At 44.3% G+C, this 22,289-nt stretch overlaps 1 protein-coding gene across 1 annotated transcript in view; it reads right to left on the minus strand.

Moving 5' to 3' along the window:
- The window catches only part of CTPS2 (CTP synthase 2), a 133,244-nt gene extending 117,687 nt beyond the window's left edge, over window positions 1-15,557 (minus strand). The window contains exons 1-2 of the mRNA XM_054720544.1: window positions 15,327-15,557; window positions 7,943-8,147 (exon numbers count right to left, since the gene is read on the minus strand). Of these exons, the coding sequence (XP_054576519.1) occupies window positions 7,943-8,108 (166 nt within the window). The 5' untranslated portion in view covers window positions 8,109-8,147; window positions 15,327-15,557. The remainder of the gene's footprint in view (window positions 1-7,942; window positions 8,148-15,326) is intronic.
- Between the last annotated feature and the right edge of the window lie 6,732 nt (window positions 15,558-22,289).

Raw genomic sequence — 22,289 nt, forward strand, 5'->3', positions numbered from 1 at the left:
CTTAATCACATGAAATACCTGCTTTAATTATTTGGCATGTCTCTGGATCTCCAGTGTCACGTGGGGACATTGATTGGGACTCCAGTGTTCTAAAGCCACCTTGTAAGAACTGAACTTCCCCTAATTAAGAAAATTCTAGCCGAAACCGGTTTGGCTCAGTGGATAGAGCGTCGGCCTGCGGACTGGAAGGTCCCGGGTTCGATTCCGGTCAAGGGCACATACCTTGGTTGCGGGCACATCCCCAATGGGGGGTGTGCAGGAGGCAGCTGGTCGATGTTTCTCTCTCATCGACATTTCTAGCTCTCTATCCCTCTCCCTTCCTCCCTGTAAAAATCAATAAAATATATTTAAAAAAAAAAAAAAAAGAAAATTCTATCATTTATGCCTATGGCAGAAAGTTCACAGAAAAAAGGTTGGCTAGCTTACAAACCTTATCAGAAACCTTTTATATCCTCATTTATGTCTCCCTTATCAGGTACCTAACAGTGGTCAGGAAGATTGCTAACTTTAAGGACAAAAGAACAAACTGAGGAAATTGCAATATTTTCCTATTTCCCAAATTCCATTTCTAGTTCAAATTCCACTTTCTCATGTTATTCAGGAAGTACCAATCTATGGGAAAGTCTTTTTACTTTGATCATCTTCACTTCTGACAAATACGAGATCTCTGAAATCCCTTTAGGTAAGTCAGGCCAAATCTAGTTTGCCAGTACTCCCCGTATATGGCAAAGATATTCAAATTATAAATTCCTAAATTTTCAAAGTATGTACGCATTATGTTCTTAGAAGAGAAAGAAAAACTATAGATGGCAAGCCTTCAAAAAGTTTTTTAGACTTAATGCATTATGGTTAAAATTCCAACAGTTTTCTTTTAACTTGATGGTGACACTGAAGTTAATTTGGAAGAAAAGCAGGTGTGATTACCAAAACAAAAAATAAGTAAAGATAAAAGCCCTTATAATATTGGTGAGGAAAGGAAGATTGAAGTACATATAGATATTCAATACATATAAATATAGAATATGATGACATCAACAAATATACAAAACCAAAATATCCAAAAAGGTGTCTACTGCATGAAGGAATTTAATATGTGACAAAAAACAGAACAAAGATATCACAAACCAAAGTAGATAAAGTACTCAGGAATAAACTTCAAAGAAATATATAGGACATACATGAAGAAAACTTAAAAACCTTATTTTAGAGACATGAAAGAAGGTACGAATAAAATGAAAGCCACTTATAAAGTTCTTAAATGGGTCAATCAATATTTTCAGTGTTTATTTCTTCCCCAAATTAATTCATAAATTTAAAGCAGTTTCTGTCAAAAACTCCAATTTGATTTCTTATAAAGTTTGACAAAATAATTCCTACTTAATCTTAAAGACACTGAACATTTTGAAATTTTAAAAGGAATAATGAGGAAAGTCCTGATCTACTTGATAATAAAAAGCTGCATTTATTAAAATGATAGACAGAAATAAATAAAGAAATCTGGAACAGAACAGAGTACAAAGACAGAACTAAGTATACACTGAGTAGCCAGATTATTATGACCTCTGAACGCATAATAATATGGCCACTCAGTGTGTGTGTGTGTGTGTGTGTGTGTGTGTGTGTGTGTGTGTGTGTGTATTAGAGGCCCGGTGCATGAATTTGTGCAGGGGTGGGGTCCGGCCAGCCTGGCCAGGGGGAGGGGACATGGGCGGTTGGCCGGCCTGCCTGCTGGTCGAACTCCTGGTCGAGGGGACAATTTGCATATTAGCCTTTTATTATATAGGATATACACTGAGTGGCCAGATTATTATGCATTCAGAGATCATAATAATCTGGCCACTCAGTGTATATGGATATTTAGTACATAACAAAAGGTGGTATTTCAGTCAGTGGAGAATGGATGAAATCTTTGATAAATGTCATGAGGAATAGTTAGCTAATCAGAAAAAAAATTATGTTGCATACTCACCTCACACCAAATTAAATTCCACATGTGTTAACAATCTATACTAATAAAAGGGTAATATGCTAATTAGACCGGACATCTTCCGGACACCTTCTGGACATCCTTCTGGACAAAGCCATGGTGGCAGGCGCCAAGGCAGAGGTGGTTAGGGGCAATCAGGCTGACAGGGGGGAGCAGTTAGGGGGCGATCAGGTCGGCAGGGGAGGGCAGTTAGGGGGCAATCAGGCCGGCAGGGGAGCAGTTAGGGGGCGATCAGGCCAGCAGGGGAGGGTAGTTAGGGGGCAATCAGGTCAGCAGGTAGAGGCAGTTAGAGGTTATCAGGCCAGCAGGGGAGCAGTTAGGGGCATTAGGCCAGCAGGCAGAGGTGGTTAGGGGCAATCAGGCAGGCGAGCAGTTATAAGCCAGTAGTCCCGGATTGCAAGAGGGATGTCCCCCAAGGGGTCCTGGATTGGAGAGGGTGCAGGCTGGGCTGAGTGCCCCCCTCTGTGCATGAATTTCATGCACCGAGCCTCTGGTATTAAAATAAAAGCAAGTGAAACTATAAAAGTGCCAGAAGAAAATAGATTAATATTTAACCATTCCTGGGGAGGAGAAATCTAAAGATGACATCAAAGGCAGAAACCATAAAGAAAGTTGATACATTCAATCATATAAATGGTAAATTGAAATTGATCAGCAACTAACAGAGGTAATATTAAGACAAATTCCAAACAGTAAAAAAATATATATATATGATGATAACGATAGATTAATATACTTTATATCAAGTATTATTTAAAACTACTGATCCGGTGCATGAAATTCATTCACATTTAAAAGGAATTAATTAGCCGAAACTGGTTTGGCTCAGTGGATAGAGCGTCGGTCTGCGGACTGAAAGGTCCCAGGTTCGATTCCAGTCAAGGGCATGTACCTTGGTTGCGGGCACGTCCCCAGTGGGGGATGTGCAGGAGGCAGCTGATGTTTCTCTCTCATGGACGTTTCTAACTCTCTATCCCTCTCCCTTCCTCTCTGAAAAAATCAATAAAATATATTTTTAAAAATTTTTTTAAAATAAAATAAAAGGAATTAATTAGAGGAAATATTTTAATATTGCTTTCATCTTTAAGTGTTAGAGATGAAAGAAAACTAATAAAATGTATATGAAAATCTTCCTCCTGTCAGAGTCTGGGGCATGCCACGGGAACCAGAGTCAAGTCCCCGCCCACGCACATGTGCCTCGAAATCACCCAAGACCCAGACCCAGCTGGCCCCACCCTCATTTGGCTAGATCCAGACCCGGTTGGCCCCACCCCCATCAAGCCCTGCTGGGTGGGGGGACACAGCCTCAAGTCGCCTAGCCCAGTTCCGGGGCTGGGGGCGTGGCCTGAGGTCCCCTGTCAAGCCCTGCCAGGTGGGGGGCGGGGGGCCCAGCCTCAGGTCCCCCGGCCTGGGCCGGGGCAGAGGGCTCACCTTGAGGTCCCCGTCAAGCCCTGCTGGGTGGGGGGCATGGCCTGAGGCCCCCTGTCAAGCCCTGCTGGGTGGGGGGCACAATCTGAGGTCCCCCATCAAACTCCACCAGGTGGGGGACACGACCTGAGGTCCCCCATCAAGCCCTGCTGGGCGGGGGGCATGGCCTGAGGTCCCCCTTCAAGCCCTGCTGGGCAGGGGGCACGGCCTGAGGTTCCCCGGCCTGGTGCCAGGTGGGGGGCACAGTCTGAGGTCCCCTGTAAAGCACCACCAGGCGAGGGGCACAGCCTCAGGTCCCCTGCCCCAGCCCAGTGCCACACAGCCCTGCTGATTGCTTGTTAAGGCTCGTTACAAGAACTCAGCCTCCACTGTGGGAGCAGCCATCTTGTGTTACAGGATCCCCGCCTCTGCTATGGGTGCAGCCATCTTGTGTTATGCAATCCCTGCCTCCGCTGTGGGTGCAGCCATCTTTGTTATGGTGTGAAGGTCAATTTGAATATTCCCTCTTTATTAGATAGGATCATTTTAAAATTGAAAGGAAACACTAGCCAGTTTGGTTCAGTGGATAGAGTGTCAGCCTATGGACTGAAGGATCTGGGTTCGACTCAGGTCAAGGGCACATCCCTGGGTTTTGGGCTCCATCCCCAGTGGGAGGTGTGCAGGAGGCAGCGGATCAATTCTTCTCTCTCATCATTGATGTTTCTATCTCACTCTCACTCTCCCTTCTTTTCTGAAATCAATAAAAATCTATTTTTAAAAAATAAATAATAAAATAAATTTGAAAGGAAAATTGGCACAACACATGGCATTAGTCAATTTTGCTGCACACCAAACAACCCTAAAATCTCAGTGACTTACAAAACGTTTATTGAGTTCTCCCTCATGTTATGTGGGGCTGTGGGTCAGTTGTGTGTCTGCTCTGTGCATTCCAGGACCCCAGGCTGAAGGAAAAAATCCCTATATGGGGCAGGCAGTTCACATGACACAGGGCAGAAGCATAAGAGAGGCTGAACCAAATCATGCCACCGCATTGAAAATTTCCGCTTCAGGGCATATGTAATATTCACTAATAACCCTTAGGACAAAACAAACCACATAGTCAAAGAAGGTGCCCAACCTCTCTGGTTTACTCAGAATTAAAAGGGTTCCTAGGATGAGGAACTTTCACTTTCAAAACCAGGAAAAGTTCCCAACAAACCAGGAAGAGTTCACCACCCTACATGGCCAAAGTGCAAAGTCAACAGGGCAGGGAAATTGAAGCCATAGAATGAAGTTGGGTGATAGTTTCAAACAAAAATACCATCTATCAGAGTCTTGAATGTCATTCCACAAACAAAATGAAAAATTTTTTAAATATATAAATTTTTAAAATATATAAATTAAAATGATGTTTTTTTGTTTGCTCTCCAGCTAGTAAAGTTTAAAAAAAAATAATATTCAGTAAAGGTATAAGGAATTAGGCCTTCCTCTTACACACTGTTGATGAGGATGTAAATTGGTGCAGATCCATAAGCCTTATCAGAAAATTCTGAGAAAAGATGAAAAATTGTAATTTGGATTTTTTTCTGATTATAGAAAGATAATATAAAACATTTTCCGCCCTAACCGGTTTGGCTTAGTGGATAGAGCATCAGCCTGCGGACTTAAAGGTCCCAGGTTCGATTCCAGTCAAGGGCATGTACCTTGGTTGCAGGCACATCCCCAGTGGGAGGTGTGCAGGAGGCAGCTGATCGATGTTTCTCTCTCATCGATGTTTCTCTCTATCCCTCTCCCTTCCTCTCTGTAAAAAAGCAATAAAATACATTTAAAAAAAAACAAAACATTTTCCATCCTATCTAATAAAGGGGGAATATGCTAATTGACCCTCACACTGTCGCAAAGATGGCGGCACCCACAGCCAATAAGGAGGGAATATGCTAATTGATTGCCCCACCCTCAAAGATGGCAGCACCCACAGCCAATAAGGAGGGAACATGCTAATTGACTGCCCCACCCTCAAAGATGGTGGCGCCCACAGCCAATAAGGAGGGAATATGCTAATTGACTGCCAAGCCCTCAAGGATGGCGGCACCCACAGCCACAAGATGGCAGTGCCCAGTTCCCTCAGCCCCACCAGGGTGGCAGGTGCACAGCAAGGCCAGGCCCACTCCCAGGCGGGCCTGGCTGCTCCGCGTGCCTGCCTCCAGAGTCCCCCAGTCCTCTCAGTCCCCTAGCCACCCAGGGCCAGCCCAAGGTGCAGGCAAGCCTCGGATGTCGGCTTCTCAGCCCCCCAGGGCCACCAGAGGCTCAGGTAACCAGGGCCGGCCGAGGCTTGCACTGCTGGCAGTGGCAGCAGCAGAGGTGTGATGGGGTGTCACTTTCCCCTGATCGCCTGGTCGCCTCCCGTCCCTGAGGGCTCCCAGACTGTGAGAGGGGGCAGGCCAGGCTGAGGGACCCCCCGCTCCAATGCATAAATTTTCATGCACCGGGCCTCTAGTATATTATAAAAATAAAACACCTCAACAGCAAACACCATAATCAAACACATTCCAAGTGGAATAAAGACTAGAAATAGCCACAAACTTATGAAGAATTTTAAATTTTCAGAACTTTTTGGATTTCAGAGTTGTAGACAAGGGATAAGCATTATGTGTTAAGAGCCTGAAAAATACATCTACCCATCAAATAAGAAATTTTGAACCCAGGCATTCTGTTTAAAAAACTAAATTTCAGGCCTGGCCTGTGTGGCTCACTAGGTTGAGCATTGCCCCTTGCACCAAAAGGTTGCTGATTTGATTCCCAGTCAGGGCACATGCCCAATTACAGGCTTGATCCCCAGTAGGGGGCATGCAGGAAGCAGTTGATCCATGTTTCTCTCTCTCTTTCCCTCCCTTCATTCATCTCTCTTTCTCTAAAAATCAATGGGGGAAAAAATATCCTCAGGTGAGGATGGATAGATGATAGATAGATAGATAGATAGATAATAGATAGATAGATAGATAGATAAACAAACAAACAAACTAAATTTCAAAGATTTCCATCACAGTATTGTTTTTAATATCAATACATTAGAAATTATTTCCTATTATTGTTCAGATTCTGTGCAACTTTTAAGAGTATAGAATATATTAAAATGTCCACAGTATACTAAGTTTTAAAATTAGATTAAAGCCCAGCTGGCATGGCTCAGTGGTTGAGCATTGACCTACGAACCAGGAGATCACAGTTTGATTCCCAGTCAGGGCACATGCCGGGTTGTGAGCTTGATCCCCAATGTGGAGCATGCAGGAAGCAGCCGGTCAATGATTCTCTTTCATCACTGATGTTTCTATCTCTCTCTCCTCCTCTCCCTTCCTCTCTGAAATCAATAAAAATATATATATTTAAAAAGAAAAAAGAAAATTAGATTTAAAATAATGTGACTGTGATATTCAATTCATTTGAAGTTCAAAAACAAGCAAAACTAGCCCGACCAGTGTGATTCAGTGGTTGAGCGTGGACCCATGAACCAGGAGGTCATGGTTCGATTTCCGGTCAGGACACATGCCCAAGTTTCAGGCTCAATCCCCATTAGGTGGCATGCAGGAGGCAGCCAATCAATGATTCTCATCATTGCTGTTTCTATCTCTCTTTCCCTCTCCCTTCCTCTCTCTGAAATAAAAAACAACAACAAACAAACAACAAGCAACTCTAATCTATGGTGTTAAAAGACAAGATAATAGTTACCCTGGTGGTTTGGAGGCAAACGGAGATTCTGTTTATTGATCTAGGGGCTGATTACACGGTATAATCATTTCATCAAGTGGTACATTTATGATTTATGCGTTTTCCTGCATGTATGTAAAATTTCTTAAAAGAAAGTATTTAAGGGCTAATGCTTTTTATTTTATTGATTTTTTACAGAGAGGAGGGGAGAGGGATAAAGAGTTAGGAACATCGATGAGAAAGAAACATCGATCAGCTGCCTCCTGCACACTCCCTACTGAGTATGTGCCCGAAACCAAGGTACATGCCCTTGACCGGAATCGAACCTGGGACCCCTGAGTCCGCAGGCCGACGCTCTATCCACTGAGCCAAACCGATCAGGGCAGGGCTAATGCTTTTTTTAAAAAAAATAATTACTATATACATTGAAATGTCCACATTAATAATAGTCACTCCAAGAAGTGGGAAATTTCCTTTATGTCATTCTATATTGTCAATATAACTCTCAATATATACTATATTGTTTGAAATTTTCTCTTACCGATAAGATGTTAAGAGAAATCTATTACCTTTATGATTAAACAAAACATAATCCATACTGCAAAAGCTACAATGAAAATAAATGGTGTCCTCACACAGTTTTCCAAAAGGGTGGACTGATTTGGAATGCCATCAGCCATCTGAACAATGCATCAATGACCATGAGAACATTCACCTATTCATAACATATGATCCAGCAACTCTACTTCTGGAACTCTATCCTAAAGAAATTAACCAACGTATAAGAAAGAACTGCAATTTAACTCAGCGCTTTATGAGGGAGGAAGTGGTTCTCTTTCATACCGTGCTCATAAGGTGAAAAAGTGCCTGCATCAATGTTGATATAGGGGTCGATTTTGATGGCGGTAACTCGGAGTCCCCATGACTTTAGAATCGTCCCAATGCTGCTCGCGATGATCCCTTTCCCAATGCTTGAGATCACCCCACCGGTGACTAGGATGTACTTCATTGGCAGAGGAATGGCTGGGTGTCAGCACCCAGATAGAATCTGAAAGGCAATGAAATTAAGGGTCAGGGAAGAGAAACATTTTCTCAAACCAGTAAAGCAGAGAGTGTGTTAAACCAGAATTTCAAAAGCACACAGCATTTTCCTATCTAAATAGTTGAAACTTTCAAAAAAAATTTAAACCCTCAGATATTTCTTTATTGATTGATTTGAGAGAGAGCAAGAGTTTTTGTTCCACTTATTTATGCATCAACTGGTTGATTCTTGTATGTGCTCTGACCAGGGATCGAACCTACAACCTTGGCATATCCGGATGATGCTCTAAACCAACTGAACTACCCAGCCAGGACTGAAACTTTTTTTAAAAAAATATTTTTTTTTAATTTTTATATATTTTATTGATTTTTTACAGAGAGGAAGAGAGAGGGATAGAGAGTTAGAAACATCGATGAGAGAGAAACATCGATCAGCTGCCTCCTGCACACCTCCCACTGGGGATGTGCCCGCAACCAAGGTACATGCCCTTGACCGGAATCGAACCTGGGACCCTTGAGTCCGCAGGCCGATGCTCTATCCACTGAGCCAAACCGGTTTCGGCAGGACTGAAACTTTTGAAACAAAGTCATATCCTCTAGATTTTTTATTTTTGTCGATATGCAGGAAGCTGTGGCTATTTTCTATAAGCAGAGGGGGAGCTGGCTCCATTGCCCTGATCTTCCATTTACCCCAACTCTGTCATATAACAAACTTCATCATGAGAAAATAGATTTCTCTGGGATTCGGAGGCATGGTCAAATTTATGAGATCAGGCACTGTTGTCAGACAGAGCTGTACAAGCTGTACCTGGCCAAGCTAATCCATTCTGTGCCTGTTTCTTCATCTGTGAAATGGAATAAAAATACCAGTTCCTTAAAATATTATCCAGCACTAAAAAGAAATGAGCTGTCAAGCCATGAAAAGAAATGGAGGAAACTTAATGCATATTACTAAGTGAAAGAAGCCAATCTGAAAAGGCTACATACTGTAGGATTCCAAATATATGATGCTCTGGAAAAGGCAAAACTATGGAGACAGTAAAGAGATCAGTGGTTATGCCCTAGCTGGTTTGGCTCAGTGGATAGAGTGTCAGCCTGTGGACTGAAGGGTCCCAGGTTCAATCCCAGTAGAGGGCACACGCCTGGGTTGTGGGCTCGGTCCCCAGTGGGGCGGGGGGGCGTGCAAGAGGCAGCCATTCAATGATTCTCTCTCATCATTGATGTTTCTATCTCCCTCTCCCTTCTTCTCTGAATTCAATAAAATAAATAAATAGCCCTAACCGGTTTGGCTCAGTGTGGATAGAGCGTCGGCCTGCAGACTGAAAGGTCCCAGGTTCGATTCCAGTCAAGGGCATGTACCTTGGTTGCGGGCACATCCCCAGTGGGAGGTGTGCAGGAGGCAGCTGATTGATGTTTCTCTCTCATCGATGTTTCTAACTATCTTTCTCTCTTCCTCTCTATAAAAAAATCAATAAAATATATTTTTTTTAAATTAAATTAGCCGAAACCGGTTTGGCTCAGTGGATAGAGCGTCGGCCTGCGGACTCAAGGGTCCCAGGTTCAATTCCGGTCAAGGGCATGTACCTTGGTTGTGGGCACATCCCCAGTAGGGGGTGTGCAGGAGGCAGCTGATCGATGTTTCTCTCTCATCGATGTTTCTAACTCTCTATCCCTCTCTCTTCCTCTCTGTAAAAAATCAATAAAATATATATTTTTAAATAAATTAAATTAAATTAATAAATAAAGATATCAGTGGTTGACAGTGGTTGGGGGAGGGAGGGATGAATAGGTGGAGCACAGAGGATTTTTAGGGCAGTGAAACTACTCTGTGTGATACTACAATGGTGGATACATGTCATTACACATTTGTCCAAGTCTATATAGAGTGTACAACATCAAGAGCAAATTCTAATGTAACCATGACTTTGGATGATAAGATTGTGCCAACATAGGTTCATTGATTGTAATAAATGTATTACTCTGGTTTGGGATGTTGATCATAGAGAAGGCTGTGCTCATGGGGCAGGAGGTACATAGGAACTCAGTACTTTCTGCTCAGTTTTGCTGCAAACCTAATATTGCTCTAAACAGTAGTCTATTTTTAAAAAATCAATATTTAAGTGTGCCAACATAAAAAAAGATTTCCTAGGTGGTTCTGAGGATTAACTGAGCAAAGATATAGATCAGAGGTCAGCAAACCAGGGCCCACTGGTCACATGTGGCCCACTGTCTGTTTTTGCATGGTCCCCAAGCTAAGAATGTTTTTTACATTTTAAATGATTTAGAAAAGATCAAAATAATATTTCATGACATTAAAAGTATATGATATTCAGCCGAAACCGGTTTGGCTCAGTGGATAGAGCATCGGCCTGCGGACTGAAAGGTCCCAGGTTCGATTCCGGTCAAGGGCATGTACCTTGGTTGTGGGCACATCCCCAGTAGGGGGTGTGCAGGAGGCAGCTGATCGATGCTTCTCTCTCATCGATGTTTCTAGCTCTCTATCCCTCTTCCTTCCTCTCTGTAAAAAATCAATAAAATATATATTTTTAAAAAAGTATATGATATTCAAACTTGTGTCCATAAATCAAGTTTTATTAGCACACAGACACACCCATTCATTTATATATTGTCTACGTTCACTTACTTTCTTACAATGGCAGAGCTGAGTAGCTGTGACAACAGAGACCCGTGGCCTGAAATATTTACTATCTGGCCTTTAACAGAAAATGCTTGCTGGTACCTGGTATGGAGGGTCAAAATCAATCCCTACATTAACTGATAGTAAGAACTTAAGAAGGTGAGCTATTAACATCACTATTAATAGGAATAAATGTATCCTCCTTAACTGAATTTTTGTCATTACCTAGCCGTTTTACCATGCAGGAATATCCCAGCAGGAAAAAAAAAAATGTATTATGTCATAAGGAAATTTTATTTGACTTTTCTGTGGCTGTCTGATTCAAACTCTTTTTGACTGGCAGGCGGGGAGCCCAATAGCTACTTGGCTTTCTCTACTTTGAGAGCCACTGTTTTCCCCTTCAGCCTATGCCTTCATTCTTGCCATTTCAGCATGCACATGAAAGGAAAGCCTTAACAGCCAAAACCGGTTTGGCTCAGTGGATAGAGCGTCGGCCTGCGGACTCAAGGGTCCCTGGTTCGATTCCGGTCAAGGGCATGTACCTTGGTTGCGGGCACATCCCCAGTAGGGGGTGTGCAGGAGGCAGCTGATAGATGTTTCTCTCACATCGATATTTCTAGCTCTCTATCCCTCTCTCTTCCTCTCTGTAAAAAATCAATAAAATATATTTTTTTTAAAAAAGAAAGGAAAGCCTTAACAGCATGATTTTCGCAGTCAGGGATGGCAGCTAAATGGGCAACTGAGTAAGACCACTAACATAATATTACAACTGCAAAAGAGAGAGAAATTAACAAAAACTAATAACTATAAATCCCACTTTCTATTATAATTCACAATTTAAAAAATACTTGGATCAATGATTCTCTCTCGTCATTGAGGTTTCTCTCTCTCTCTCTCTCTCCCTCTCCCTTCCTCTCTGAAATCAATTAAAAAACTTTAACCCAGCCATCATGGCTCAGTGGTTGAGTGTCAACCTATGAACCAGGGGGCCACGGTTCGATTCCCAGTCCAGGTACATGCCCGGGTTGCAGGCTCGATCCCCAGTGTGGGGCATGCAGGAGGCAGCCAATCAATGATTCTCTCTGATCACTGATGTTTCTATCTCTCTCTCTCTTTTTCCCTTCCTCTCTGAAATCAATAAAAATATTTTTAAAAAAAAACTTTAAAAAAATACTTGGAAATTAAGCACAAAATCAGGATGGGCTTTTCTTTGAGAAGGATGGACAAGTAAGATAAATGGGTAATAGAAATCATTTCTGTCCTCCTCAAAGAAAAGCCCATCCTGATTTTGTAGTTTCCTCTGCTTAGCATTCAAAGCAAACTATGTGAAACTGAACGGTGTAAAGTTATCTCACTTCTGAGCTGTGAGTTCAGTTTGAACTAGTTGGCCATGGTCAGGACAAGTAAATTGAAGCCATCCACAATAGACATATCCCATCCCAAATGGCTGTCCTAAGTCCTTGGGCCTGCCTTTCAATACACAGTGTAGCCGAAACTGGTTTGGCTCAGTGGATAGAGCGTTGGTCTGTGGACTGAAAGGTCCCAGGTTCGATTCCGGTCAAGGGCATGTACATTGGTTGCGGGCACATCCCCAGTAGGGGGTGTGCAGGAGGCAGCTGGTCGATGTTTCTCTCTCATCGATGTTTCTACCTCTCTATCCCTCTTCCTTCCTCTCTGTGGAAAATCAATAAAATATATATTTAAAATCTCCCCTTTATTGATTTCCTATTTCTGTTGTAAGAATTTGCCAGAAATAGCAATGCATTATCTTAAAAAAAAAAAAAAATACACAGTGTAGCTGATCTCCTTCAATGCCACCTGGTCATCCACTCACCGAGCTAGTTTAGCCTCAAAGATTCTCAATCCAAACCCATAATGCATCTCCAAAATGGACCTGAATGTTCGTCTCTTTCCACGCCTACTGGGCCAAGTAGTCACTATAGTGGTCATTTCTTCACAGCCTTCCCTTACCCCTCCCACTGGCGATTTCTCCTACTCTGATAAGTGCCCCTCCTCTGGAGTCAGAGAGCCTAGATTCAAATGCTGGCTCCGTCATTTACAGCTATGACCCCAGGCAACTTCAACTTTTCTAAGCCTCGATTTTCTCTACCTACGTTTACACAGAGATCAGAACAGTGCCTGCCTTATAGAGGTGTGTGGCCGAGTACACAGGTGCTAAAAGAAAGTTAGCTGTTATCATTTTCCAGAGCCATCTCCGCCCCGATTCAATCACCTCACAAATGTCTACTAAATGTCTATTATATATGCTAGACATGTTCCACGGTCCAGGGATATGGGGGTGAACAAAAAGTCAAGGTCCCTGCCCTCTTGGACTTCACATTTCCTGTGCAATTAAGGGGCAAATAAGCGGTGCTGTAATTGTATCTTATTAGGGTACTGTCACGCTATTCAAATGACTTCCGATTTGTAAAAGTTAGCAAAATCAAAAACTGCCCCCCAAAAATGCCATAGAAAACTGGAATGTATTCATGTGAAGTCACATTATGTGGTTGTCAAAAAGTCTAAGAATTGTCCATATAAGATATGTTTATGTTATATGAACAGAGTGGGATATAAAATTGAACATAGTATCATCTCACCTATGTTTGTTTATTTTTTTTAATTAAGACTGGTCAAGCCGAAACCGGTTTGGCTCAGTGGATAGAGCATCGGCCTGCAGACTCAAGGGTCCCAGGTTCGATTCCTGTCAAGGGCATGTACCTTGGTTGCGGGCACATCCCCAGTAGGGGGTGTGCAGGAGGAAGCTGATCGATGTTTCTCTCTCATCAATGTTTCTAACTCTCTATCCCTCTCTCTTCCTCTCTGTAAAAAAAAAAAAAAAAATCAATAAAATATATTTAATGGGGGGATGAGGACAAATATGTGACACCTTAATCAATAAAGAAATTAAAAAAAAAGACTGGTCAAAAGCGCACTAAAATGCTGAATTTTAATATATTTAGGTGGTTGGGGTGTAGGCAATTACTAGTTTTCGATATTTTCAAAAGCACGAGATACCTTTTTAAAGCACATTAGATATTTTACCAAGTCTTTGAAAATGTCACTGAATGCCAAAGATACATCTAGTCCTTTTCACCTCTTTTAAGTAAACAAGGAAGTTTGAAGCAAAGTTTTAAAACTGCAGGAAAAGGCAGCCTCTTCGGGCTACTTCCTTGAATCCAGATGTTTTTTCTCCCGCGTGAGGACCAGCTTCCATACACTCTCACACGCAGTGAGCAGAACCAACTGTCTGTAACATGGAATGTGTAGGGCTGCCCTGTCTGCTGTCCAATAAAAACGTTACACGAGCCTTCTGTGTGATTGCGAATTCTCTAGTAGCCATATCAAAAAAGAAACAGATGAAGTTCATTTTAATCATTTTATGGAACCCAATGTACCCAAAGAACCTTCATTTTATCACGTAATCACTGTAAGAATTTATTAGTGAGATATTCTACATTCATATTCTCTCTCTCTCTCTCTCTCTCCCTCCCTCCCTCCCTCGTTCTCTCTCTTTTACTAAATCTTCTCTCTCTCTTTTACTAAATCTTCGGAGATTAGGTGTGTCTACTCACAGCACATCTCAACTGGGACCTGCCACATTTCCAGGGTGGGGGGCCAGTGGCTGCCACACGGCAGTGCAGGCCCAAAGCAACTGAAAACATCCGAAAGCACCAAGAGATACTTGGTCAACGACGACCATTTCAAACGTATTATTAGAAACAGGCGTCCTTACTGAAGGCTCCCATTTTATGAAGTTCTCAAACAGGCAAAACTAATTTAGCCTATTAGCCTTTCTAAGCTATGCTCGAAATCAAGGGAGTAGGGGCGGGGGGGGGGGGGGGCGGCGTGTGGATCGTCTGGAAGGGACGCGAAGGAACTTTCTGGAGTGATGGAAACGGTCTACGCGTCAGGGGAGTGGTTCCGCGGGGTAGACTGTGTCAGACCCCCGATCTGCACATCTCACCAGGGGACATTTTCCGACCTGGGAAAATTAGCCATCAAACCTGTAAAAAGCGCCGCAGAAAGAAGGCTATTCGGTCCCGGCAGCGTACTTCGGCCCGGTGCGCCCCGAGGAGCTGATGGGGGGGGGGGGGGGGGGGGAACGCGAGGTGGTTGTTGAACGAGCGAGCGCGCTAGGCGAGGGGCCAGAGAGGCCCTTTCCCTCCGCGCGGGGCTTCACTTCCGCCAACGCCATCTCGGGGCTCCCGGGGCTCCCGAGGCCCGAGAGAAACGGGGCGGGGAGAGACGCACCCCGGACACGCGACCGTACCCACCCCAGATCGCGGCCGCCGCGGGGCGGGCTCCGACGGCGCAGGGCACCCGCGCAGCGGCCGAGCCCCGCACCCCTCGGGTCTGCGTGCGCGGGGTGCGGGGATGCGCCCGGCCGCCAGCCCCTGCCGGACCGGGCGACAGCGCCATCGGGGAGGGGACAAAGGCTCCCGGCCTCCCGCGCGCGCGCGCCGGGTGGGAAGGCCCCGGGGACGCGGGGTGGCGTGGGCCCGGAGGCCCCGGGGGTGCGGTGGAGGGCCGGGCGGGGGGGGTTACCTGTGCGGTGGTGGCGGCGCCCGGAGGCTGACTGGTGGGGACGGCGGGCTCCTTCCCGCGGCCGGCCGGCGCTCACCTGTGGGGCTGGGTCGGGGGCCGCCCTCAGGAGTGTCCCGGAGTCGCCTCCGGGTCCTTCCCACCTCCGGTCCGGGCCTCGGGGGTGCGCGCCGTTCCCTTCGCCCACCTTCCCCTCTCCTGCCGCCGCCGGCCCCGCTGACTCACGCTGGTGAGCTCGGGGTGTGCACCAGGTTTGTGCAATGCAACAAAACCAGCGCCTAAAAAGTGAGTCCTCCGGCACCGACAGCCTCCCGTCCCTCCGCCCTGGAGGCACTTGGCCCCAGGCCTCGCTCTGCCCCAGGACTGCTCCTCCCCTCCTCGGCTCATTTAGCGAAGGCCCTTGGGGGGGACCCAGGTGAACGCGGCGTTCCCACCGAGCCCGGGCCCCTCGGCCCGCGAGGCCCCTTGCTTGGGGCCTCCCGTCCCGTAAAGAGCCTCACCTGGTCACAGACGTTTGTGGGTCCCCTGCTGCGCCCCAGGAACTGCAGAAGCGCTGAGGAGAGGACCAAAATAAAACGGGGTTCCTGCCTTTGAGGGACTCCGTCTGTGGGGGGGTCGGTCTAAACATCTATTAGAATCAGTAAGATTCCTAGAACAATACCCGCGTAGAAAAATGGGGGGGTGGGGGCGGGCAGACAATCAGGACTTCATAAGTGACGTGACTGTTTTTGGAGGATGGTTGGTCCTGAGAAAGGACACAGCAGGTTGTTAAGGTGAAGGGAAGAACATACCCAAACCACTGAAGGAGAGACGATGTAACTATGGACAATGGAAGGGTGTGGAGTGAAATGGAAGGGTTAGGAAAGTAGTGAAAATTTTGAATAACCAGTGTAAGTCACTGGAGTGCCAGGATAGGCAAGTGCCATTGAACACCTGGTGGAGTTTAGAAACCATAATTGTGTAATGATGTCCAGATATAATTTTATTTTTAAAAAATATACTTTTACTAGTGGTACAGTGAACAAATTCTTGCACATTGAAAGGAAATCAATTAGAAGAAATATTTTAATATCACTATTCGCCCTTTCTTTATAATAGAAGTGTCAACCAAATTCACAATCGACAATGACAGATTGAAACACACACGTGCGATTGGGACCAGCTAGAGCTTTATATGTATTGAGCATGTGCAAGTCAACTTAGCCTTTTATATATATAGAATAAACTTGCTTAATTAGACCTTTCTTTTTTTTTCTTTTTTTTTACATTTTTTTATTGAGGTATTATATGTGTACATATCTTACCATTACCCCCCCCACCCCACACCCATACATGCCCTCACCCCCCAGAGTTTTGCGTCCATTGTTTATGCTTATATGCATGCATACAAGTCCTTCGTTTGATTTCATAACTCCCCCACCTTTCCCTAACTTTCCCCCTGTAATTTGAAAGTCTGTTTGATGCTTTACTGTCTCTGTATCTATATTTTTGTTCATCACTTTATAATGTTCTTTACTATCCATAAATGAGTGAGATCATGTGGTATTTTTCTTTCATTGACTGGCTTATTTCACTTAGCATAATGTTCTCCAATTCCATCCAGGTTGCTGCAAATGATGAGAATTCCTTCTTTTTTATGGCAGCATAGTATTCCATTGTGTAGAAGTACCACAGTTTTCTGATCCAGTCATCTGCTGATGGGCACCTAGGCTGTTTCCAAATCTTAGCTATTGTAAATTGTGCTGCTATGAACATAGTGGTGCATATAGACCTGCTTTCTGATGCAGCTAAACTTTTTCCAGCCCAGTGAAGCACCCCAACTTCTCTTTCAGGTAATTGTCAGCAACACAGCAGTAAATATCAACACAAAGCAGGTTATTATTGTAGATCACGCAGGGAGAACAAAGGGTAAAATATTTAACTGCAGCAGTGTTTGACTAGATTCTGCACAGCAAGAAAACCTGAAGTCATTTTCAAGGTCCACCATTTCTTTCTTTTCAGTCAGGTCAAGTTTCTAACCTTTTCAAATCTCTGTTTTCTGGGTAATGAAAAGAAAATAGGATTCCACTGAGTTTCCTATCTACCTACACCAGGACTTCTGTGAGGATCAAATGAGATGAGGCACAGGAAAATGCTTCACAAACATTTGATTAAAGTGTAAAATGTTTGCACCTGGCTATAAAGCAAGTTGTGTTTCTGGGCTGAAGAAACTCCAAGGAGACTAGTCACTAGGGAGAGGAAGCTGGGCGTTGCTACGTGACATCATTACCCAGTGCCCACAGCAACCGTTTCTGGGCTGAACTGGGCTGTGGGCTATGTTTTACAGCATGGGATCTTGGCAGCATTGGCTCCGATTTGGTGGACTGACACTCCAGGGTGGTGGCAGGGCCTATATCCCACTTGGGGGAAGCTGAGTGTTGCTTTGTCAGCGCCAGGTCCGCAGTGCCATTTCTCTGTAAATGGCCATTGCACATCACAGCAGCTCCTGCATTGAGTGTCTGCCCCCTGGTGGTCAGTGCACGTCATAGCGACCAGTCAGACAGTTGGATATTTAGCATATTAGCCTTTCATATATATATATATTGATTTCAGAGAGGAAGGGAGAGGAAGAGAAACATCAATGATGAGCCCTAGCCAGTTTGGCTCAGTAGTTAGAGCATCTGCCTGCAGACTGAAGGGTCCCGGGTTCCATTCTGGTCAAGGGCATATGCCTGGGGTTGCAGGCTCCATCCCCAGTAGGGGGCATGCAGGAGACAACCAATCAATGATTCTCTCTCATCATTGATGTTTCTCTCTCTCCCTCTCTGAAATCAATAAAAATATTTTTTTTTTGAAAAAGGAAACATCAATGATGTTGGCTGCCTCCTGCACACCCCGCAACCCAGGCATGTGTCCTGACCAGGAATGGAACTGTGACCTCCTGGTTCATAGATCGATGCTCAACCACTGAGCCATGCCAGCTGGGACAGATAATTTTATAGGATAGCTACAGGTAGGTATGTAAATGTGGATGTTTATGACAAAACCAGAGTTTGAGTGGAGTAGAAAGACGAGAGTGAGGAAATTGAGGACACTGAAAGAATGTGATTGCAGTAATCCACCAGCGCTCTAGTTCACAGAGGAAAGAAATGGAGAGCAGCAGGAAGCTGATAGACTGGGAGAAAGAAAAGAAAGGGACCAATGACAAGGGCCCATTGAAATGAGGGAACTTTTCCTAGCTCGTTTTGTTCAGTGGCTAGAGCATCATCCTGCAGACTGAAGGGTTCTGGGTTCGATTCCGGTCAAGGGCACATGTCCAGATTGTGGGCTTGATCCCCAGGGTTGGGCGTGCAGGAGGCAGCCAATCGATGATTCTCTCTGATCATTGATGTTTCTATCTCTCTCTCCCTCTCCTTTCCTCTCTGAAATCAATAAGAATATATTTTATAAAAGAAAGAAAGAAATGAGGGAACTGGCAAATTGTCTCCACAAAGTGGTGTTGGTGTTGAAGTCATCAAAGGGGAAGCACTTCAGATGATGTGGTTTAGGGTCTGACGGCTGAAACGGAGTCAAGTGAGATGGGCATTGCTGGCATTGGGTCTAGCGCCCACCAGGCCAGTGTAAGGGACTTTAAGGGCCCTGGAAGGATGGTGGAACTTGGAGGAGGCAATTGAGGCCAAGAAACCAAGTCAATATGAAGCTAATAGATGACAGCAACAAGGTAGGGTAGAGGGTTGTAAGGAAAAATTAAATAAGTTTTAAAACAAAAGGGAGTTTCTCCCCACTAAGAATGACAGAACAGTGTTGTAGAAGAAGTAGTGAGGATCCAGGGTTACTGATGTCAATTTCTGGGAAAATGGGCAGAGGCTCCACTCAATAGGAACCAGAGGGGAGACCCAAGCCTCCTCAAAGGCAAATAATAAATAAATAAATAAATAAATAAATAAATAAATAGAAACTTGAAAGGAGGAAAAACCTTGTAAAAAAGGCTGGAGGGCCAAAACCGGTTTGGCTCAGTGGAAGAGCGTCGGCCTGTGGACTGGGGGTCCCGGGTTCGATTCCGGTCAATGTACCTTGGTTGTGGGCACATCCCCAGTAGGAGGCAGCTGATCGATGTTTCTAGCTTTCTATCCCTCTCCCTTCCTCTCTGCAATAAAATATATTTAAAAAAAAAAAAAAAAAAAAAAGGCTGGAGGCATAGAAGAGATTGCTATGAAACAAGTCTTCCAGAATCCAGAGGACCCTGCAGAAAGGGTGCTTGTGAAATGGGTTGAAATGATGGTAATAGTTAACACCTGCCATGTATGCAAGGTTTCCTTCCACAATTCAGTACTTCATTTCCTTTTTACAACCAGAACAGTAATTATGGTATTTTTTTTTTTGTAATAAAGGACCTGAGGCTTATTAAAGATGTGGAGTGCCCTGACCAAAGGCACTGTACATTAGTTAATATAAATAACAAAGGCACTGTATATTAGTTAATATAAATAACAAAACCAGCCAAAACCGGTTTGGCTCAGTGGATAGAGCGTCGGCCTGCGGACTCAAGGGTCCCGATTCTGGTCAAGGGCATGTACCTTGGTTGTGGGCACATTCCCAGTAGGGGGTGTGCTGATCGATGTTTCTCCTCATCGATGTTTCTAGCTTTCTCCCTCTCCCTTCCTCTCTGTAAAAAATCAATAAAATATATTTTTAAAAAATTTAAAAAATAAATAAATAACAAAACCAGAAAAAATAATTTTCCTCCTACCCTTTTAAGTTCTTCTGGCTGGACTAATCAAATTAACACAAGATAGATTAACAGGAGAAAATGACCAAATTTATTACTTATGTGCATGCAGAGGTTTCATAAGAATATAAAAAGTGCCCAGCCTGTGTGGCTCAGTGGTTGAGCATTGACCTATGAACCAGGAAGTCACGGTTCAATTCCTGGTCAGGACACAAGCCTGGGTTGCAGGCTCCATCCCCAGTTGTGGGTGTGCAGGAGGCAGCCAATCAATGATTCTCTCTCCTCATTAATGTTTCTATCTCTCCCTCTCTCTTCCTCTCTGAAATCAATAAAAATATGTATATTTTTAATACTGCCCCCAAAAAAGAGAATATTAAATTTGAGGGCAACTCGGGCAGTTAAGGCTTATGAGCTAAGGTGGGGTGGTGGTTGGGGGACTCCAAGGGCAAGGAAGGCAAGTCATGCAGAGATGGAAAAGCAAATGTTTGGTGACTATATGTTTGCTGGGCCATCTTAAACAATATGATACAGAGAGGACTTTGATCAAAGAGGCCATGCTAGGTTCCTCCCTGTCTATCACACACTGGTTTATATTAAACTAGTTATCTGATTATTTCTCCCTTCCTGGAGGAGGTCCCCTATCAATTCTTTTAGGCAGTTGGGGGTGGGGGGGTGCGGGGAGGTCAAAGGTTCTTCGAGTCTTTTGTTTCTTGAAAATAACCAGCTTAGCCCTAGCCAGTTTTGCTCGGTGGATAGAGCATCAGCCTGTGAACCAAAGGATGCTGGGTTCAATTCTGGTCAAGGGCATGTACCTCGGTTACAGGGTCCTCCCCGGCCCGGGCCCTGGTCAGGGCTCGTGCAGGAGGCAACCAATAGATGTGTTTCTCTCACATTGATATTTCTTTCTGTCTTTCCATCTCTCTAACTCTCTAAAAAGCAATGGAGCCGAAACCGGTTTGGCTCAGTGGATAGAGCGTCGGCCTGCGGACTGGAGGGTCCCAGGTTCGATTCCGGTCAAGGGCATGTACCTTGGTGGCGGGCACATCCCCAGGAGGGGGTGTGCAGGAGATGGCTGATGGATGTTTCTCTCTCATCGATGTTTCTAGCTCTTTATGTAAAATTTCAATAAAATACATTTAAAAAAAAAATAAATAAATAAATAAATAAAAAGCAATGGAAAAATATTCTCAGGTGAGGATAAAAACACAAATAAATTAATTAAATTAAAAAAGAAATAACCAGCTTAAAATAATCAATACCCCAAAAGGCATATTTTGGGATGGCAAACTCTGCTTTCCTTTGATAGCAATAGAAAACATCCGTTTCCAGCCAAAACCGGTTTGGCTCAGTGGATAGAGCGTCGGTCTGCAGACTGAAAGGTCCCGGGTTCGATTCCGGTCAAGGGCATGTACATTGGTTGTGGGCACATCCCCGGTGGGGGGTGTGCAGGAGGCAGCTGGTCGATGTATCTCTCTCATCGATGTTTCTAGCTCTCTATCCCTCTCCCTTTCTCTCTGTGAAAAGTCAATAAAATATATTAAAAAAAAAAAAAAAACATCCGTTTCCAAAGTCAGACTCTTTACCACAGAGTGCAAAGCCTCATCTTTTTCTTATTCTATTTATCTGTGAGGCTAATGGAGGAAAGATATTTTGTGAATACTCAGGGGTTCTTATGATAACTTTTGTAATATTAATCCAAAATGGAAAATAAAGTGAGCAGGAAAACAAATCTGATAACAGGGTGGAGATTGACTAATTTGTGTGGGATAAGGGTGTGTCTTCATTCAACAAGTGTTCTTTCACAGCCTACTACCAACATAGAGTGGAGGATAAAAAAGAAATGGAAAAGAAGCCCACCATTAAGTTGACTTGTGTGTTTTTTTATCTTTTATTTTGAAGAAGTCCACCTTTCAGAACAATTGTAAAACTGTCTGTCCCCTGGGGATCACAGCATTCCCCATTGTTTTGAGTGCTTCTGGAGATAAAGCAAAAGTAAGGCTGAATGGGCTGGGCCCCACCTCTGCTATTTGTTGAGTCAGTACTGTATTCCTTTTGGAGGTGAAGAAACTTCAAGAGTAAGAAGTCAAAGCTCTTGCAACCGGTTTGGCTCAGTGGATAGAGCGTCGGCCTGCGGACTCAAGGGTCCCAGGATCGATTCCAGTCAAGGGCATGTACCTTGGTTGCGGGCACATCCCCAGTAGGGGGTGTGCAGGAGGCAGCTGATCGATGTTTCCAACTCTCTATCCCTCTCTGTAAAA

The sequence above is a fragment of the Eptesicus fuscus genome, chromosome 1 (genome assembly GCF_027574615.1).
Source record: "Eptesicus fuscus isolate TK198812 chromosome 1, DD_ASM_mEF_20220401, whole genome shotgun sequence".
NCBI lineage: Eukaryota > Metazoa > Chordata > Mammalia > Chiroptera > Vespertilionidae > Eptesicus > Eptesicus fuscus.